General features: G+C 44.7%; 1 protein-coding gene across 2 annotated transcripts in view; it reads right to left on the bottom strand.

Moving 5' to 3' along the window:
* The window catches only part of NSG2 (neuronal vesicle trafficking associated 2), a 52,137-nt gene extending 33,497 nt beyond the window's left edge, over positions 1-18,640 (bottom strand). The window contains exons 1-2 of one of the 2 annotated variants that reach the window (XM_028717836.2): positions 18,379-18,640; positions 17,455-17,605 (exon numbers count right to left, since the gene is read on the bottom strand). In XM_028717836.2, the coding sequence (XP_028573669.1) occupies positions 17,455-17,583 (129 nt within the window). In that variant the 5' untranslated portion in view covers positions 17,584-17,605; positions 18,379-18,640. Of the gene's footprint in view, positions 1-17,454; positions 17,606-17,833; positions 18,188-18,378 lie in introns of those variants that run through there. The other variant, XM_028717837.2, reaches the window with a different exon arrangement.
* Between the last annotated feature and the right edge of the window lie 2,986 nt (positions 18,641-21,626).

The following is a 21,626-nucleotide window of genomic DNA, read 5'->3' as shown; positions in this document are numbered from 1 at the left end:
AAGGGCCCCTCCAGATGTTCTTTTTATTGTGCATTATCATTTGTGCTCATGATGCTATCAGGGTGGCTGTATGCAATCGCACTTTCAATGCCATTTGTACCTGCAAAAACTTCAGGGTGGTTATATGGCTTCAGCTTCCATTGAGGTGTGCCCCTTGGTTTCCTGCAAAAATCCCCTAACTGTTTATGCTACATCTGTTCCAGCTCTCTATAGAGTCCCGCTTTTACTGCACCATAGCATAAGAGCATCTCTGCAAGGTGCCAGAATGTATCTGCTTCTAACCCATTCCAACATGCTTCCTGATTATGCCAGATACTGGCATCCCTGGAGAGGGGGATATTTTTGTGGAAATGAGCAATGCTTTAGCACAGGCAACCACAGCCTGGCCATAAAAGCATAAAAAGTACACAAATGACAGTATGGTGGCTTAAAGTGGGGGAGTTGCAGGGAGGGAACACAGACAATGAAGTGTTGTTGCAATAATGCGGGAACACTGGGGGAGCACCGCACTGATAAGTGGGGTGACATCTGGACAATCCAGTATAAATCCACTTCAAATGAACTATTAATGCATCAACAATGGCCGCTCAACGTATCTACGGGGGGCAATAGTTGCGGCCTCCTCGTGCTCTGCCTTCGTCCCCGACAACTAGAGCTTGCTCACTTGCCAGCCACTGTTGAGAATTTCCCCTTGGCCGGTGGTAGCAAGGAGCAGTCTTCTCATCAAAGAGGGCAATTGTGAATGGGCCAAAAGGAAGCCCCAGTGGAGGGTAGTGCCTTGCTGGCTGGCCAAGCATCGGCTGTTGCCCTGCCCAGTCTGGCAGCAAGGCTTAAAAGGCTGGCAGCACATGGTTTCCACACCTCACATAGAAGTAGGGGGGGCACTGTAACTAGGACCACAACGTATTACTTTGTACACCCACAATAGAACAGCAGTCTGAAGCAGGGGGTGGTTAAGAGTGTTTGGCTCAGATTTTATTTTCCAGCTTTGTGGAGGGGAGATATTTGAGTTTTCTGAGCTTAGTTCTGACTGGGGGGGGGGGGCAGTTTGCCCCACGACTAGACCAGATCACCAGCTTTGTAGGAATGAGCTCAATTGCATGGCAAGGCCCCACCCCCCACCCCCCATGTTGGAATAAAGACACTTGACACCAATATTTTAGGTTAATGGGCTAAAAAATGCCGCAACTTTATTGGGTACAGAAGGTGAGTGGTATTGGCTTAGGCACTGGAACCGAACCGACTATATCTGACTCCTGCCCACCTGCAGGAAGTCTCAGAAAGGTTAACCACCAGTAGGGGGAGCCCCGTCGATGGAAACCAACTCGAACCAGAAAAAGGAGGCAAGTTCCCACCCGCGGGCTGCTTTAAATGCTGCACGCCACGCCCCCTGGCCAACCGGATTGGTTGGCCTAGGATGCGTCATGGAGGGGGGGACTCCCTATGATGCAGGGGCTAGCCACACCCCCGTGCATGGGGCGGGATAGTGTCCAGCCCGCAACTCCATTTCCCCGGGGAAGGGAAATGGCTTTCTCATATTCTCCACTGGAAAGCTCTCAGCTAGCAGGGCTTGGAAAGAGCTCTGAGGCCTTGGAGAAGTCTCCCAATTAAAAAGCAACAGTACTAATGGACCAATGAACAAGGTCAAAACAAGGACGTTCCTTTGACAGCCCTTTGATGGAAACCCAAATGAGTGAAAGAAGATAGGAGACCTTTAAAAAGGATTACAATAGCTTGTTTTCCATGTTGAAGAATAAGAAGACCCAGCACTCTGATTTGCAATTATTCAGAATCCTTCCATCACTTGAGGAAATCCAGGATCATTTATGCTTGCACTTAAAACTCTTCCTTTCCTTCTTTGCCCAAGATAGAGCGATAACATTTAACAGAGCTGGGCATCGTGAATGCTCCTAAATTATTCATTTCAGGAAAGGATATGTACCCCTGATGTAATTCTCGCTTTGCCGCCAAGGAGTATATAATATGTTGTAGGTCAGGTGGTGCAAAAAAAGTGCAGATCATGAAATTTTAAAATACTGCTCCTCGGGATTATTAATAATAGAAAGTCTCGCTCGCTGCAGGAGTCCCGGGGATTGGCAAGACTGATAAATAAAACACATTGTTCCTGCCAAGGAGATTGATTGCTTCCAGGTTCAGGATTGGCCTGTGCACTCTTCCAAGGCTCACGGTCAGGGCATTCCCCGAGCAGGAACGAGAAAAGCAAAGTAAGGGTTTTCATACATTTTGTTGGTGAATTCTGACTCATCTAACACTATATTCAAAGCTCATGTTGCTTTCGCAAAGGGCTGTTGTTCTCCAGCTGCAATCTCTGTGGCAAGGACAGTCATTGTGGCCAAACTGGACTCTAGGTTTTAATGTGTCCAGCTTGGGGGTAGTGAGGGAGAGGTCACCTGAATTTCACCTTCAGAATCCCACAGAAGGATGTCAAGAGACAGCCTACATAACTTTTCCCTCAAGGTTGCAATCCTACACACAAACTTTCCTGAAGAAAAGCTTACTTCTGAGAAAGCATGTATAGGATTGCACCCGTCTTTTAGATACATAGTTAAGTTTCGCCCTGAAGCTTGCATTTATTATTTATTCATTTGTGGCATTTATATAAGCCATCCAACGGCATTGTTCTCTGGGAAGCATAAAATAGTAAAATGCTGTATTAAAATGCAATGTCCTTTCTCTTTGCCTCCATCTCCACCCCCATCTCGCCCTCATCTTTACTCTCCTCCTGCTTGCTGGCTCCTTCCTCTCTGCTTTCAAACATGCTTCTGTCTTCCTACATCTGGAATAAAGAAACAGCAGACTCTCTCTGCTGCTGCCATGCTGTCCCCATCTTTACCACTTTGGGCTGAGAAGAAGTACACAAACAAACCAATGTCATCTTTCATTTCACCTTTAAATCCTTTATACATCCTATCCACAACCATGGCCATCATATATTATCTTCCAACGTGCACCTTGAACCTCTTCTGTCTAGTTTTTGCCATTCTCACTTGCTTGTTGGTTCCAGTGATTTTCCTCTAGCCAAACTAAGTAGCATCTCCTTATGTGCTCAAATGTCTCAGTCTTCCTCTTCATATCTTCCTAGTGTGACATGTGAAGGTGAAATTCCTGCATCTCCTATCCAATGTGAGTGCAACTCATACCGCATGGGAGATGCATGAGGTCCCACGTGACATACTGTACCAGAAGCTCAAGGAGCAGGAAATGTGGATCCCTGATTCTGAGTAACATTTGGAAGTTCTGAGAATATTTCACATGGTATGCAAAGAAATTTCTAGAGATTTCTTTTTAGATATTCCATCAATGTCACCAGTTGAAGAAGGTCAAAACAGGACAGTTTTCTTCAACCAATCCCTCCCTTCTCCATGAATAAGACAGTCATCTATCTACCATTTGAGTCAAACAACCTGAGATTCATCAATGAATGACCTCCCACCTTCCTTCTCCCATGTCCATTCAGTCACCAAATTTGTAGTTTCAAGCATCTCCAATAGCTACACTTCTCTTTTACTGTTGGCCAATAAAGCCTGTGTCCAAGCTGTGGTTGCCTACCAAACCTCCTGGGGTATCTTCCTAACTGTCCTTCCCTCCTGCCAAATATCTCTACTCCAGTTTGGTTCAGAACGTCACTATTAGGCTTTTTTCTCCAGTTACTATGACCATGTCATTCAGCTCCTTAAGTCTTTTCACTATCTTTTTGTAACACTTGACATGAAAGTTTGAGTCCTATAGCATTCCCCTTCTCAAGCCCTTGCTATGGGCTGAACTATACATTCAAGAGTGTCACACAGTACTGCCCCTCCGGAGTCTACATCACTTCACACAGAGTGTTTGAAATGTTTTCCTACATCAAGCTGTTCTTGCCTGTAGAAAGACTTGACCCTTGGCATGTGAGCTTTTCACAGGCAGTATGTTTTTGTAAGAAGAGAGCATTCAAATTTATAGTAGTAGACTATCTGCAGTCTGAATCAGCATTGTGAGTCAGCTCTGCATCCCCTTTCCCACTTCTTTTTACACCCCTTCTCTCAGGCCAGCCCTATCATTAGACAGAGTGAGACAGGCATCTCAAACAACCAATCTGGGGTGTCATGAAAGAGCAGCAAATAATGTTGTTGCTATTTTATTTTTATTGTCCGGAAGTATGAGTGGTACTTGTTGGATGCCAGAATATCTTGGCTGACATTGGGTACTAGGTATCTAAATTAGAGGGAGTGGGGTTTTTTCCACTTCAGGCAACAAAATATATTGGGGTGGCCCTGCCTTTCTAAGTCACCCCTCTGCTCTCAATGTCATTTCTCTGATCCCCTGAGTCTCCATGTCATCTGCCAGGCTGCACTTCCTCTGCCTAGAACAGCCTCTTCTTCTCTCTCCATCAGGCTTGATCTCTTTTGCTCACTCTCCTTTTTCTCCTCCATGTTACTTCTCTAGAAACCCGCTTCTCTAACAACAAATCCCTGCCTGGATTATCCTAGCCTCATCTTGCCTGCCTTCTCTTTGCCATGTGATGTTCCCTGACCTTTATCTCTCCTTCAGTCTTCTCCATCCAATGCAGATGTGCTTACTAGGCAGAGACAGCGGACATTTCCATGCTATGAAGAGCCCATCAATGCTTGGTGCTATGTTGACATCTAGAATATCTGGATGACACTACTTTATAAATCTCTGCAGAGAATCTGCCACTCCCTAGCTTTCATCCCTTCCATTTCTCATCCTGAAGTAATTCACTTACCCACCCCCCAAAATAAAATAATTCAAAGTCCTTTTATTAATGCATTTCCTCGGTGGCAGGAAGCAACGGGGGGTTCTTATCCCTCTGATAATGCACGATGTCTGGAAAAACTGAGTGTATGCTGAAGTCTTCACAACGCCCAGTCCCACATGGAACTCATGAAGGGGTGGTTACAAAAAAAAAGCCTTATGATGGGAGAAAAGTGAGTCCATGAATCAATCCTCCATCTGAGCCAAAGCCAGATTTATTGAGGCACACAGCACAAACATCCCCTGACCAACATGCCCTCATGGATTCATGTACATACTCAGCTTACATAGGAAGCAGCGTTCTAGTGACTCGGTCTGTTGGTCCACCCAGATCTGAACAGTTGCCTGACAGCAGCTCTCTGGAGTTTCAGAAAAGGCTTTTTCCCAGCCCTACCCAGAGATGCTGAGGATTGAACCAAGGACCTTCTGCCTGCAAGGCAAGTGCTCTACCACCGAGCTAAAACTCTTCCCAAGAACAGCTGTCATTATATGTAAATTTAAAAGGCAACCTATTTACTTGCACAGCTCATCTTTATGAACCACATACATTTTTTAAAACCACAGAAAGTAAACCCATCAGGACTGGTGATGAGAAGATGGACTGATGTTTTGAACAACAGTGGAACGGACTCCCTTGGGAGGTTGTGGACTCTTCCTTCCTTGGAGGTTCTTAAGCAGAGGCTGGATGGCCCTCTGTCATGGATGCTTCAGTCGAGATTCCTGCATTGCAGGGGGCTGGGCTGGATGATCCTCAGGGTCCCTTCCAACTCTACAATTCTACGATTCTATGAAGGCAAACTGGAAACTTTGGCTCCAAACAATATATAGAAATCAGCAAAAAACAAATGCAAACACAGACTGTGAGAGAACCGGTGTCGATGGGTATGGGTGAATTAAGCTTTCCACCACAAACCAAAGGGATAACACAACTAAATAGCTTTTTGTGTTATTTTTTGAGGGGGAGGAGGATTCTATTGGACAAAAAACTGAACTGTTGCTGCCAGTAAGAAAAATGCTGTTATCAGAACACATTATCAGAAATGTATCCCCTCCGAGGTAGGGGAAGTAATACCATTTCGTGATGTTATATGTTTGCTATCTCTTAAGTCAAGCATCGACAATCTGCGAACACTGAAAACCTCATAAACAACTTTGATCTAACCATGAGGTAAAAGGGTATTTTGATACACGACTGAATATGTACCTGAATATGTACTGGGGGGCTATGGTTTCAAAATGCACATGCCATTGAAAGCTATGGCATGTGGGGAGTAAGCATGCATGCCCAATGCACAATCAGATGTATATTATGATGCACAGCTTGTTCACACCCACAGATCATAATGCAAGATGTGGCAGTCAGTCAGATGCTTGCTCCACACATGGATCTCCTTGGCAGGATGGAGGCAACATTTTGTCCTCTCTGTTGCCAGGGACAAGATGCAATGGGTTTAAACTGCAGGGAAGTGTCTTCCTAACTATAAGCATGATCCGGCAAAGTTTCAACAGGAGAAAGTTAAGCACACACTCATGTATCCGTTCTCATGGCCCATGACTGCAGTGTGCAACTGAGCTACACACCAAGAAGTTCAGCTTAAAATGAAAGTAGTGGATTGACAGAGACTGAACTGCACACAAGACTACAACCGATATCAGCAATTGGCTAGTGCCTACAGAAGCTGCAGTCTTAACTGCTGGAGTAGGCTTATTTCAGAAAAAGACGACTCATTATTTTCCAGACACTGCATCTTTAGGTCTAGCAGGGTTTGCCTCATTGCAGGGGATGGGGCAAGCCACGCATCCCCGAATTATCGTGAATTGCAGAAGCCTCAGAATAATCCAACCCTTTGGGCCTGGGACACAAATTATATTACAGCAGCACTAGAAAGAGCCCGTGGACATATAGAAACTCCTTATAAGCAGCTTAGTATTGCAGCAAATAGAAGTGAGACCTAATATGTGACTTCAGATAGTGTGGTCTTCTTTGGACCTAATTCCATGCTGCTTTTTAAAACTCTCTATTAAGTAGAAGGCTATGTGTCTGCTGCAGCTGGTTTTTGATGAAGAAGCAAAGAATCATAGAGTTGGAAGGGACCCAAGGGTCATCTAGTCCAACCCTCTCCAAAGCAGAAGCGTCCATGACAGACGGCCATCCAACCTCTGCTTAAAAACCTCCAAGGAAGGAGACTCCACCACCTCCTGTGAGAGTCTATTCCACTGTCAAACAGCTCTTACTGTCAGAAGGTTCCTCTTGATGTTTAGCCAGAATCTCCTTTCTTGTAACTTGAAGTCATTGGTTTGGGTCCTACCCTCTGGAGCAGGAGAAAACAAGTTTGCTCTACCTTACGTGAGATGGTCCTTAAGCTATTTGAAGATGGCTATCATATCTCCTCTCAGCCTCCTCTTTTACAGGCTAAACATACCCAACCTTAGGATGGGACACACCTAGTGAGCCCCCTCAGCAAAAGCCCTGCACCAGGACCTCCACCTGCACAATGGGGCTTCCCTACACTGCACCCCTCCTGCACCCCTGGAATTGACGCTGAGGGGATTGGGAGAACCTCCAGCACAGCCAAAAGCTGAAATGCTTGCACGGGCGGAAGATCTCCTTAGTGGAATGCTGAATTATTCCCTTATGGTTTTACTGAAAGACATTTGTCCTTCAAGGGAAGGGAAACTAATACAAAAGCAGTCCTACCCAGATCATTAGCCCCAAAATAGCTTCATGCCCCCTGCTTTGCACGCAGAAGATCCCCAGCTCAGTCTCTGGCATCTCCAGGTAGGACTGGGAGATGTCATTGTCTGAAAGCCTGCCTGTCAGTATAGACAATACTGAGATGAATGGACCAATAGTTTGATCAGTACAAGGCAACTTTCTATATTCTTATGGAGGTCTGAGTGACAGAACATACGAGTTGTTTTCCAAAATGGCTCTGTTACTATTCCTAGAGAGTCTCAGGCCTGATCTAAATGCACAAGAGGATGGGGTGATGGTGTCCTGAGAGGATGGACCATATTCCTTTCAGACGGCTAGTGGAGTTGAAATCAAGGCTTTGAATCCCGCAAGGAGATACACACAGAAAGGAGGTGGCTATGCTAGACTCTTTCGCCCTGATATGCTATGTGCAGGGAGGAGGATGGGTGCATGTGTTTGATGTCAGGGAAGTATTACAAAATTGCACCCCCTTTTGCAGCCAGAGGGACACAGGTGGCACTGTGGGTTAAACCACAGAGCATAGGACTTGCCAATCAGAAGGTCGGCGGTTTGAATCCCCGCAACAGGGTGAGCTCCCGTTCTTCAGTCCCTGCTCCTGCCAACTTAGCAGTTCGAAAGCACGTCAAAGTGCAAGTAGATAAATAGGTACAGCTCTGGCGGGAAGGTAATCGGTGTTTCCATGTGCTGCTCTAGTTTGCCAGAAACTGCTTAGTCATGCTGGCCACATGACCCAGAAGCTGTACGCCGGCTCCCTCGGCCAATAAAGCGAGATGAGCGCTGCAACCCCAGAGTCGTACGCAACTGGACCTAATGGTCAGGGGTCCCTTTACCTTTTGCAGCCAGAAGTGGTACAGTCCACTCTGTCATCTCAGCATCCTACCAAGTTCTTCTGCTGCATATCTAAAGCTGGCCACAGACAATCCCATCACCTCTAGTTTGAAGTTCTTGGTATGAAAAGGCATTGCCTCACACAGTACTTCAATTTCCAAATTCACAGTCCATATCCTGAAACATGACTCCATGCTTTGTTTGCTGCGGGGAGGATCTCCATTTTTTAAAGAAAACGTTTTCTGTCTGCACAGCAATGTACAGACAGCACCGCAGAGTCAGGTGAAGCACCTATTGGTCCATCAATTCCCTAACACAGTGTCAGGGAACTGGATACGGCCAGTGGGCAGGTTCCTTGTCTCCCCCACACACCATAGGGCCACCCACTTGTCATTCACCTGCCATCACTATAACATCAAGTGAGCCGTTTTCGCCTGCGCCCACAATCGGCTGTTAGAGTCTGACAGGAAGTGCTGACAGACATAAGAAGGGATAGAGGAACCACAGGAGGACACTCTGATAGGATTTTCTAACATGCAGAGATACTTTAAGCACAAGAATATCCACCTCTGCTAACTATTCCTCTTTCCTATGGATTTATTCAGCCTTATTTCCGCCACCACCCCCCGCTCCAGTTTGCTATAGGCTGCACCCTGGGCAAATGAGCTATACATGCTATGCATGCTATTAACCTGTGTGGGAGTATTTTTGTTGTATGTTATTAGCACTGGCCCTCTAACGCTTGTATTGTGAAAGAGGAAACTGCTGGTTTCTATTCACTTTTATCCCCCAGTATGTCAGTATTTCTCATTTTTATTATCTCCTCTTTAAACTGGATGGCTCTAGGTCAGGGATGAGGAAACTCTGTCCCTCCAGATGTTGTTGGACTCCAACTCCCATTAGCCTTAGCCTGCAGGGCCAATGGTCAGAGATGATGGGAGTTGTAGTCCAGTATCTGTAGCACACCAGGGTCCCCCATTCCTACTTCATGTTAAAGATACCTTAGCAGTTTATAGCAGAAGCACCTTTTGATTCAAAGGTCTGGAAACAATGCCTTATGAGGAACGGCTAAGGGAGCTGGGCATGTTTAGCCTGGAGAAGAGGAGGTTAAGGGGTGATATGATAGCCATGTTCAAATATATAAAAGGATGTCATATAGAGGAGGGAGAAAGGTTGTTTTCTGCTGCTGCAGAGAAGCGGACACGGAGCAATGGATCCAAACTACAAGAAAGAAGATTCCACCTAAACATTAGGAAGAACTTCCTGACAGTAAGAGCTGTTTGACAGTGGAATTTGCTGCCAAAGAGTGTGGTGGAGTCTCCTTCTTTGGAGGTCTTTAAGCAGAGGCTTGACAACCATATGTCAGGAGTGCTCTGATGGTGTTTCCTGCTTGGCAGGGGGTTGGACTCGGTGGCCCTTGTGGTCTCTTCCAACTCTATGATTCTATGATTCTATGATTATTTTAATGACATTCCTCCCCCCCCCCAGTTGTTCCTAACAGCTTGTTCAGGTTTCTGGCGACTGCAACACATTGAGCTATCACATTCAGTAAGTTATTCAAGGTTTCTTTTTGAGGGGTAGCAACTCATGTATAAGCAGTCATCATTGATATGTAACTAGGATACCGGTTTTCTTTTTCTTTTTTTCACAAGTTACGTCACTGTGTACTTTTTAGCACGGGCATTATTGGCCATTTTGAGGCCTACTCTTCCATTAACTGCAGTCCTGAAGTACCCACACTATCGGGAGCATGTGCTAGGGTTGGGGCAGGGGATGGAATGGAGCCCTCTCTAGTTGGAATGAATCCAACCTAATTAACATCTCACCTGGCCCTCAGAGAAAGCAATTTCTTGCTTTCAAGGGAACCAAGCACACATCTATTTCTCATAATAAGTATGTATGTGCCTCTGGCTGCTATTATGAATAGGTTTGCCAACTCAGTATATCGAGCTGAATGCCTCTGGGCACAAACAAAATATTTCCCCCATAGGGAACAATATATATATAGTGGTACCTCGGGTTAAGTACTTAATTCGTTCCAGAGGTCCGTTCTTAACCTGAAACTGTTCTTAACCTGAAGCACCACTTTAGCTAATGGGGCCTCCTGCTGCTGCCGCACTGCCGGAGCACAATTTCTGTTCTCATCCTGAAGCAAAGTTCTTAACCCGAGGTACTATTTCTGGGTTAGAGGAGTCTGTAACCTGAAGCGTCTGTAACCTGAAGTGTATGTAACCCGAGGTACCACTGTATATATATACACATATACATATATATACACACACACACATATATATACACACACACACACCACACACACACACACACACCAGGAGAGCAAAGTTCCTCTGACCATGAACAGAATGTTGCTCCATTGTGCATTGTGAAGGAACACCAGAAGGAATTCAGCAGAACACTAAGGAGATTGTTCCATCAATGCAAGCATTTCATTTTCCCAGATGGAATTATCTCTCCTCTCCTCCTCCCATGCACTCTTCTGAAGGGTTCCCTTGATACACACCCCAAAGCCAATTGGGGGGCAGGGGGCATGTGAGACAAAGAGAAGAGGCAAAAAAGCCCTAGTTCACTAGCAGAACATTTATGCTGGTGGATCTCATTAGATGAATCCAGCCCCAGGTTCTATTAAAAATGAAATGAAGTGCTGAATACCTCCAGGCATGTGCAGAGAGCCTTCCTAATCTGACAGAAAGCAATATGAAACCTAAAGCCTATATGGGGTGTAGTGCATTTGAACCTGCAGAGAACACCACCAGATTGGCACTATCCTTTTGAATAAAACATAATAATAATGCTCCTACATCTTAAACAAACAGGGGATATAAAAAGCAATACTTTGAAGTCAAAGTGCAGATTCCTCACATCCTAGGACATTCAAGAAGGAACTGGTGTCATGTGCTGCATGTTCCATCAGTCACAGAGCCACAATGAGTACACTGTGCACCTTCTCCTTCAGACCAACTCCAGTTGAATGGAAATATCTGAGCACACATGCTGCACACATGGGAGGCAAGTGAATGGGTGCCACTGCAGCAGCAGGGGTGAAGATAAGGAGCTGGGGACACTCGAGGAACGGGGCCCAATGAGTAAGAGCACATTGCCTATCCATCAAAACCTGGAACTGAACACTGGTAGGTCTACGGAGCTTTTGAGGGCAGGCCCATTTGTTCTGTTCTCCTATCTGTCATGCATTTACCCATGCTCCACATGTGACCCACCAGTGTCAGAAAACTGCTTGCCTGTGTATGTTGCAAATCAGCTGGGAATTGGTCGTTTATCATCACAACGTATTGGCATTTAATGCCACCAAAGCAAAGGACACACAACCGGAACACAAAATTCATGGAGCACTGCTCTCATTAATTCTCCATTAAAAACAAATCTGTGGTGGACTCAGTTGTTGGCAACTTTCCCTATGATTTATTTCATTTCAATCCCAACTTTTCCTCCAATGAGTTTTGGGTGACATACATAGTTTCTCTCCCCCCCCCCCCCCTTTATCCTGCCAATGGCCACATGAGGCAGGTTAGGCTAAGTCCTAATATCACCCAGGAAGTTTCGTGATTGAGTTGGGGTTTGAACACTGGTCTTCCAGGTCCCAACACTTGAACCACTAGACTGGTGTTTCCCAAACTTGGGTCTCCAGCTGTTTTTGGACTACAACTCCCAACATCTCTAACTAGCAAGCCCAGTAGTCAGGGATGATGGGAATTGTAGTCCAAAAACAGCTGGAGACCCATTTGGGAAACCCTTCACTAGACTGAAGCCAGTAGGCTCAAACTCATAACCCAGATGCTTATGGGTGATGACTTCAACCCTGCTTTCTGCTGAGATCAGCTGGGTCTCTACCACCTGCCCTGCATCTGACAATCATATATGACACCAGGTGTGGGGCAAGTGGGCATGGTTTGCATTAATCAGCTTCACAATCTGAACTGGGAACTGTGTCAAGCCAAATTTGGCCCACAGACTGGAGGTTTCCCACACCTGCATTAACCCATAAATAAGCCTAGCAGAAAAATCCATAAACAAACCCACTAGATAACAGCCTCTAACAAACGGTATCAACTGGCTCTGGCTCTACAACAAAATCCTTGAAGTGGTTTAAATGCCTTTTGGATTGTCACAATTTCACTGGGAGAGCTAAAGAAGGATGCAGTAAAAATCCCCATTAAGACAAGATGAAAAATGGATTCATCAGCTAAAATCCACATTCAGAAATGCCATGGGGATAATGCTCAACCCAATTTATTGCACACATTTACAATAGGCTAGTAGCCTGGGAGAACACTGGGTTTCTAAGAAAGAAAAGCTTACAAAGCACATGTCAGGATTGATAGCGAGATTATGAAACCTCAACAAGTGCTTTAACAGCACATTCTAAGAGCACAAGTCTACTCAGAAGTAAACCCCATTGAGTTCAAAGGTGCTTACTCCCAGGAAAGCAGATATAGACCTGAAACCTTAAAGTACCATTTTAAGGAGGCTGTTTGGGAAAACTGAAAAGAGAAAAGACTTATCACTGGGGAAACAAAAGCAAAAACCCTGCAACCCAAACAAACCACTGCCTTTCTCTCATTTACCACCACCCCCTTTTCTTTTCTCACATTCATGCACACATTTTCTCTTCTCTACTCCTTCTGTGGCTGCCACATTTTTGTTCACATATTCGTGTGCAAATGCTCACAAAATGTCCACCGAAGGCTGCTGCTCAGTGACACACGTAGCAGAAAGAAGCGCTCAGCACACAGCTTAGAAAAGGGAGGCCTTGGTGAGAGAGGCCCCATCCCGCCTTGGCTTGCACACAGAGCTCCTTCAAAAATACAAACATTTTGCATCAGCCACAGTGGCGTAGCGTGGGTTGTCAGCACCCGGGGCAAGGAAAGTAATTTGCGCCCCCTAACCCGTGGATTTGCACCCCCTAACCTGTGGATTTGCGCCCCCTAACCCATGGATTTGCCCTAACCCCAGATGTTGCGCCCGGTGCGGCCGGCCCCCCCTGCACCCCCCACGCTACGCCACTGATCAGCCACTACTATCCTTTGTGGAAATTAAGCAAACATACACATCCCTGCTTTGCTATTATTATTATTATTATTTAACATATTCTGTACTTGAAACCCAGGTTATCTAAAAAGTACAGAATGATGTGTCAGAACAAGAGGGATGGATTTTGGAAAACAGATGAATTATGAGTTCTGCAGGACAGGAGCATGGTTACAGGAACAGAGGCAAGAACATAAGACTATGATCAGGTCCAAGAATTAGCCCATTTGGTCCTGCTGGGACTAGGAATGGCTCCTCAGGGTCTTGGGAGAAGGGTTTTCCCACCACTGGTCCTGAGAGATGGCACACGCTGAACCTGGAACCTTCTGCATCCCAAGCAGATGTGCACTACCCCTGAGCAAAATTTCTTGTAAGAGTTTTCTGAGGGAAATATGCCCCTAACCACATGCATACAATTTTGCCACACACAAATAGCATGGAGAATTTGGAAAGGCTATTGTAGTTCAGCTACAGGAAAACCCTCATGGGCATCAACAGGTTGCTGGAGGGCATGCTGATTTTCTAGTTGGGGGAAATTTCCTTCCTTCCTTAACCTCTTCTCAAACAAAGCCTCATTTAATTAATAGGAACTTCTTAAGGATCTGTCTCCTGGGCAACTGATACCAATCCACACTCAATATAAAACAAACCAATGTGCTTCCAATCAGCTCCAGAGCTCCCATAGATAAGAGCTACACTTAGCTAAGTCTATCTCACCTACTAACATGTTTCCAACACTGACCAATTTCAGATCTATCAAAAGAAAAGGAAACAATTAGAATGTACAGTGGTGATTCCATCATCATTTTATTCAGTTACTATTCTTTGGCTATTCACCATTCAAGTGCCTATGATCAATTTAATCCATTTTAAGTAAGTTATAGTCTGGACCAGAGCATCCCACAACCTACTTTGAAATACTCAGTATTTTTAAGAGCTGACCTCTTTCTTATAGCTCCTACATATGAAAGCTCTGTCAACTGGCTGTAAGAAATATTTACTTATTAACTACACATCCATGGAATGGTTGCATGAGAACAGCACATTTATTCTCAGAAGTCACATTGAGTGGGGAACCAGACAACAGATCCATACTGTTCAAATGATTTTTCAGTAGTATTCTTCTTCAGTACTTCAGTACAACAGTATTCTTTTTCAGTATAAAAAAATTCAGTGGCCTGGCTGCACATAATGGAAAGTTTTCTTGCATTTTCAAGAAGAAACACCTGCGAATTTGTTTAAAATAATAAAATGTGATACATCTAACACTTTGTTTTGCCTTGTGCTGTCACTAAAGGAGAGAAAGTTTTTTTTCACTAAAAGCTTCTTCGTTGTTTGATATGAAAATTTAAAGTATAACAACAACGTAATGCTGGTTGTTATTAGCATCATCATCATGACTGTTCATTATTATTCAGTCCTCGGTCGAAATCTCCACATGTGTTCAAAGATGCATGTGGAGCTTCAAGGTAATTTAAGCTCTCTTTCCATCCTAGTAGGTGGGCCAGCTTCAAGTGTGATTGTTTTTGCTGTCCACCTTGCCAATCGAATAGAAGGTGAGCTGCCCTTACATGAGTTGATGCGTTCAGGACCAGAAGAAATTGTTGGAATGAGACAAAAGGGTTTGGGAAAGTAATGATAAAACAATTGCCTTTATCTGAGACATTAGTCGGGTTTCCAAAACAGCCTTCCACACTATTTAGCTTGCTGGTTCCTCAACAGATACTGAGTCCTCACACCATAAGGATTTAGTTGCACTGTGGAGTGCATCTCCCTCGAACAGCATCCCCGCCCCAAACCTCCTGGTTCTGCATCACAAAACCACGAGATCCTTCTCACTCCTCCAAAAAGCATCACCACCTCAACAGCAACAACCAGGATGTTATGCCTTACACGCCCTGGAGGCCAAATTAATCTGACCCACCCATGAGGCAGCAAATGTTAAATGAAGACTCTGATTCAGCTCTCGACTCACACTGTCATCAATCACACAGCTGAGCTGCAGCATTATGAAGGTGGTCAGTGTGAACCCAGCAGTTGCTTGTGCAACAACTTATTTTAGCCTAGCTCCCTAGACTCTACTTAAGCTGCTGCCGTCCATGCTGACCTTACCGCTTTCCGTCCCCCTGTGTATACCTACTTAAGCGCTTGCCTGCCAGATCTTGGGGCTGCACAACCTACAACAGGCTGCAGTTCTGAGATCTGGTTCATCCACTTGGTCCAAGAGCTTTTGCCTAAATAGAGCCAGGCCAGCAGCAGTTGCCTCCTCTTCCCATTTTGAGATATGGAGTGATGAGGGTGATGAAATGATTAGCTAATGCTACTCACTGGACAAAACATGCTTTTTGGTGAACCAACCATTTAGGTTCATGCAAAACTGCAGCAAATTGATTTCATAGGCAAGGATTTTATTCATATCATATATCTGAAGTGGACAGGGAGACAGTCCACTGCATGCCCCTGATGAAGCAGACAGGCTCTTGCCTACATGCTACAACTGATGTGTAAGTCACTAGGCTACTCCTGTGGAATTCAGAGGAACTGTTTTCATTTAGAAAAGGAAAGAATGGGGGAGGGGCAGATTTGCATTTCCACATTTTTATTTTATTTTTGTTGAAATGTTTAATCTACTTGGCAAAATGTGTGCCTTGGTTTATACGATTTGGGAGGTAGAGGATGGAGAAAAAAATTGCAGTCTTATTTTGCAGCGACAACAGGAAAGGAACAACTCCCAAAAACTAGCACTTAGGAAGCAACCCTCTTCCTTATTTTTTGAAAAATATAAGAAAAGAAACGAAATATTCCATTCTAAACCCCAATGTCAGACCTGCTTCCAGAAGTTTAACACCACACTACGAACACTCATCTTGCAAACTGTGTGTTCTTTGCTTCTGAGAAATCAGTTTGGATTATACCTTCTTGCAACCAAAATTGTGGGTGCTCAGCTTGTCTTCATCTCTCCTTGCTTATACCAAACTCAGTCCTCCCTCAGTTACCATAGCATAGTCCCAGGGTTCATTAACGGAGTTCCTCTATATTGTTATAATGATTCACTAGGCATATTACAGTCTTTTGCCACAAGTCTGATTCTACTGAAGTAATCAAGCCCAGTCGCTTGCACCTTTCCCCTTTTCTATTTGCCAACAGATATATTAGCATTACATCACCCATATCAACATGTTTTTCTGAACATTTATGACATGTGCGATTTGAGAATCAAATGTATTTACACTGTCGTTATTGCATGAGGGCAACACCTTCTTTGTATTGTATATACTTCATTAAAATACAAAGACGCAGCACTGCAGTGGCTCTCTTTTTCCAATAAGGATTAATGCTACAGAGATGCTCTGGGCACATAGTATTATGGTGAGATGTGTTGATGGCATTGCATTATCTCTCCAAATACAGTACAGTTGGGAGTTAACAATGTGTATGGAATACAAAACAGGCTATATAAAGATAACAGGTCGATGCAAAGCTAATCAATGATGCCCACTTTTCAGCATGCCAGTCGAAAGCTACGAGGTTTGATTATGAGTTTCCCAAAAGCGATCACTTCCCAGAAGCCCATTTATAGGGGAGGGAGGAGATGAAGGCACTGAATGACCCTCTCTGCATTATTTTACCTGCTCATCTATAGAAGGTTAGTGTAATATTGAATAACCAATATGGATTACAGATATTAACCACACTCCTGAGAATTGTAAAATAAAACACCCCAAATCATCACAATCTCAGAGCAGGCACAGAAAATCATTTTAGTGGATCAGACGCAGCTTTATTTCTTCCCCCACTAAATTTGAGTGAATAATCTGTTGAACAGACTCTGCCATTTTGCAGACTTCAGTCACGAACCATTTCCCAGGTTTAGGTGGTGTGTCTGCTGGGCTTTAAATCTCTCTCTCACACACACAAACACACAGGAAACAGTCAATCCCTTTTTATAAGGTAGCATTTAATTGGAACCGTAGCTGTGCTTTAAAAAAAAATTGCTTCCAAGGGACAACAGAACAAACTAGTGGGAAGACAGTGTTGCCTGCTCCTGTTTTGTTCTGTTCTGTTCCATTTACCTTTTCCGGAGCTGGGAACTGCAAATGATTTACTTCCAAGGGTGTTATCAATGGAACCGTCTGAAAGCCATCCTCATTGGACGGCTGCTGCTTGTTCTTGTCATTCAAATTGCTCCCAAGTTTCACCATCCTTAGACCTCACTTTCCAGACCTAAAAACATATAGAGACGACTAGTGTTAAGAGGGAGGGAGGAAACTGGAAATTAAGAAAGAGAGATGTGGCTTTGCCTTGCTTCCATCAACCTTGCCTATCACCCCTTCCTTCCCATTTGGATGTCTCTGCTAGATCACTGGGGGAAGTTACTGGTGGGTGCGGGGGAAGCATCTCACATTTGGTAGCAATCTCTGGGCACCATTTAAAACAACAGAACATCATTACCAAGCATGCTTCTTGAGCCACCTTCCAAGAGAGCCCAGATCAAGCCTCCCCTTGCTTAGATCCAAACATAATAAGTAAAGCGATAAATCACAATCATGTCAGATGAGAGAACCCCGCCTTGCTGCTTTGTTCGAAATCCAAGGAAACCAGGAGACTTGCACAAGGAAAGGGTGGTTCTGGCCTGGGGCTTTTGTGTGTGCGTATGTGTGTTGCGCTGTGCGTTGTTGTTTTAATCACGACTGCTGCATTAACCCCTTGGGGTGTGGTGTTTAATCAGAATCATTATTTTAGCCATCCCCTGTTCTGAGCCTGCCGTTCGAGGGTGGACACGCTTGCGTCTGGGGCTGCATTTTTAACAGGAAGGGAATCGGAAAGCCCTCGTTTTCTCCGGAGAGCTGATAAATCTGCACCAGGAGTGCTGGGCGGGAGATGCAGAAGCAAACGGGCGCTTCACCAGCGGAAGGACCGAGCCAAACGCCCACGCAAGACCCCCAGCCCAGCCCACCCACCTCGGAGCCCGCCAGTCTCCCGCGCTGGCTACTTACTGCAGGGCACGCCGCGCTCTCAGAAGGAGGTTCTGTCCGGATTGCGCAAAAGGGCTGGCTCTGCTCTCCCCCCGCGCTCTCGCCTAGGTGGTGCTGAACGGACAGCGCTTCGCTCCTCAGCCCGGCTGCTTGCAAATGCTACTGAAGGCGAAGCTGGGACCGAGTGCGCAAGAGAAAGGAGCTCGAGCCTGCGGGAACGCAAACGCTCGCAAGCTGGGGCGGCGGCTTCTAGGCGGGATCTGGCGCCACCTGCCGCCTGCAGAGCGGAGCCGCAAGAGCTCGCCCAGAAAGCGAGGCATTTACCCACCGCGACGCCTACAGGCAGCTCGGAGAAACCCGCGGCTGGATTTCTGGCCCGGCATCGCATGCGCGTCTCCAACAAGTGGGCGGGCATCGTCGTCTGCCTGGTATGATGTCATTTGCAAACGGGCACGGCTCCGGCGTTAGACAGGGCGACGTGCAATATCTGTGGCTTTAGCAGGACGAGCCTTGTCGCCAAAGAACCTTAGGCAGGAAGAGAGCATTGTCCTTGGCGGATTAATGGAACGGGGAAGAGGGGGGATGGTTTGTGATTTTGCTGATCATGAGCAATAGGCGAACTAGAGGCAAACCTCGAGATATAAAAAGCAAAAGCCACTGGGAACCAGTGGGTAAATCTGAAGAAATACGTTTAGCCTTCGAAAGAGTATGCTGGCGGGAAGGGGACAAGGGGCTAGTTGCAACACAATGCACAATGTACGTGTTGATTCAAACCAGGTTTTCAGATTCCGCATACAGGGGGTTGGACTTGATGATCCTTGGAGTTCCTTCTAATTCTATGAATTCTGGGGACTTGCTTCCAAGTGAACGTGCTCAGACTATCAGATGAGGAAGAAGATAAGGGCTTCTTTTCAGCCGCCCAGTGGAAAAGTCAGTAATATATCCAGTACCACAGACATGAAGATGTCAAGGACTATATCTGCTCAGACTTTAATTGCTCTAGCCAGCTGTTCATCTGTCTTACTACCAGGCATTTCAGCCTAGCCCGAAGTACAGCTATGTTTAATCACTAAACAACATGGTGACTAGTACAGTGACTTTCAGCCACTGGTCTGGACCCCTGTGTTGATTCCCAAATTCATTTCGTTGGAGAAGAAAATGTGGCAAAGGAGCCAATCCACTTTGCCACTTCTGGTGGGAAGTAATTTCAAATAAAAGAGAATTCCATAGTGCTGACAAAACTGATGCTGTTTTCACATTAAACACCAAACATCTTTGTACCTCTGCTGTGCTACTTGTACCATGAGTGAATGTTCTTGATGCAAGATAGAACAAAAACAGCATGTACATTTTTGTCAGTGCGTGCTTCATAATTGCATTTGTATGTTATAAAGGAAAAAAGGCAATTAAAGCTTGTTGTAAAAAATATAGTTTACCATCCCCTACTTAGAGCCTCTTCAGTTGCACATTACATTTTTAATAGCACGGTTAAGTGTGTGTGTTTTAATTAAAGTGCACACCTAACAATGCAAAGTGTGAATGTGGCAGGCAAGTGTAACATCATCCAAAGCTTGGATTAGTAATGGTTCTCTGGTGATCATACACTGGATGGGAAAACTGGATGGGAAAACTGGGTTGTTACATAGGAGCATGAAACACAAACATACACACCTCCATCCAGGCAAGAAAGCAAGCAAGCAGTGTTTTCATAGTATACACACATTCTAGTTGGGTAAAAGTACTTGGGAGGGTGCAGAGCAGGACCAGTGAGTATGGTGCAAGCCACAGGGGTTAGACAGAGATGCCTGAAGGGTTACATTCAGCCCCTAGGTCTAAAGTTCCTGGAGAGGAATAGAGGGGGTGAAAACATAGCTTAAGGTGAGCTGATTTATGTCTACTGATGGAAAATAACTTCAGCTCTTATGCTGAAGGTAGAAGATCCAGATATTTCAGACTAGACCCCACATCCAGAAACACACTGGAAGAGACATGGCTCCCCAGTGGTCCTACCTTTGGTTCCCTGCCTGTTATGGACATTTGGAAATTAAGAAGCCAGAGGTGAGCAATGAGAGAAAGGAATGAGCAAAGCAAGAGGTGACAAAAGGACATGAGCCTGGCTCTTTCTCTTATTTTCATGATATCTGAAAGAATGTAAGAGGTAACAATGAGCGAAGATGAGACCAAGATTGAATTTAATTATTTGTTGGACATCAGAGGAAGCATCTCTTGCCTACTTATTGCGGGACAAAACCACCATTCCATCCAGCATGATGCCTGAATGCAACTCATGAGTTAAAAACATAACAAAAAAAGACTGGCATTATTACTTGGAGGCCAGAGCCACACATGTAGCAACATCTAATTTCTGTAATTTCAGAGGTGGTGGAAGGCAAGACAATTCCAGAAGAAGAAGAAATAGTTTGGGCTTTTCTTATTAAGGCTGTAGAAACCCCTATAGCGATTTTAGAAGTTTTAAAGGTTGATTTTAGGGTTGAAAACCCTTCTCTTTGAAACTTGCCAAATCAATTATTTGCACATTTATGTGAAGTAGCACTAATGAGTTGGTATAAACTGGATGCTTCGTGTTTAAAGCTGTCAGCCCTGCCCAAAGACTTAGAATGAAATCTCAGTGGAGACACTATTAAGGCAGCAGAAGGCAAAGCAAGTTGGAAACAACAAATCAAAGCAAAACTTGAAGATGTTATCACATATTAGATGTAATCTGACATATCTACCCACACAGGGACAAGACTTATTCGGCTAACAGAAAAACATGCCTGTGTTTTTAGTCTTTTAATAAGAGTTTCACAGTGCTTTTTTTTATCAGGCTAAACAAATCATAGTAGAATTGCTATTTTCACTATCACTTCTGATGATCCCATACGCTTAAGGGTCTGGTCCACCCATTTCAGCTGCCCTTAGGCTTGGATCTCCAGCATCTCTAATATTTCTAAGCAAATGGGCAGAAAAACCAACAAAGTCATCTCTTCTGCCTGCTTTTTAAAGTCTGGAAATAGCACTGGTGACACTTATATTACCTTGCTAATATTTATTTCCTTAACTTTCCCAGCCATGTTTGAAACATGAATAAGCAAGCATATTCACTCTCGTCTTGGACTCTAAATAACTCTTTTCCTTATCATGCACATCACAGAAAATAAATCATTATTTAAATTACACATTGTATATCTACAGTGGCTACACATGTACATATGCCAGCAAAATCAGTAGCAGGTCAGCTGTGCTACATCTTGACAGAATTCTGCGGC

This window comes from Podarcis muralis, chromosome 2 (genome assembly GCF_964188315.1).
Source record: "Podarcis muralis chromosome 2, rPodMur119.hap1.1, whole genome shotgun sequence".
Classification (NCBI taxonomy): domain Eukaryota; kingdom Metazoa; phylum Chordata; class Lepidosauria; order Squamata; family Lacertidae; genus Podarcis; species Podarcis muralis.
Note: the sequence above shows the minus strand (reverse complement) of the source record. Positions and strands in the feature narration are given on the sequence as shown.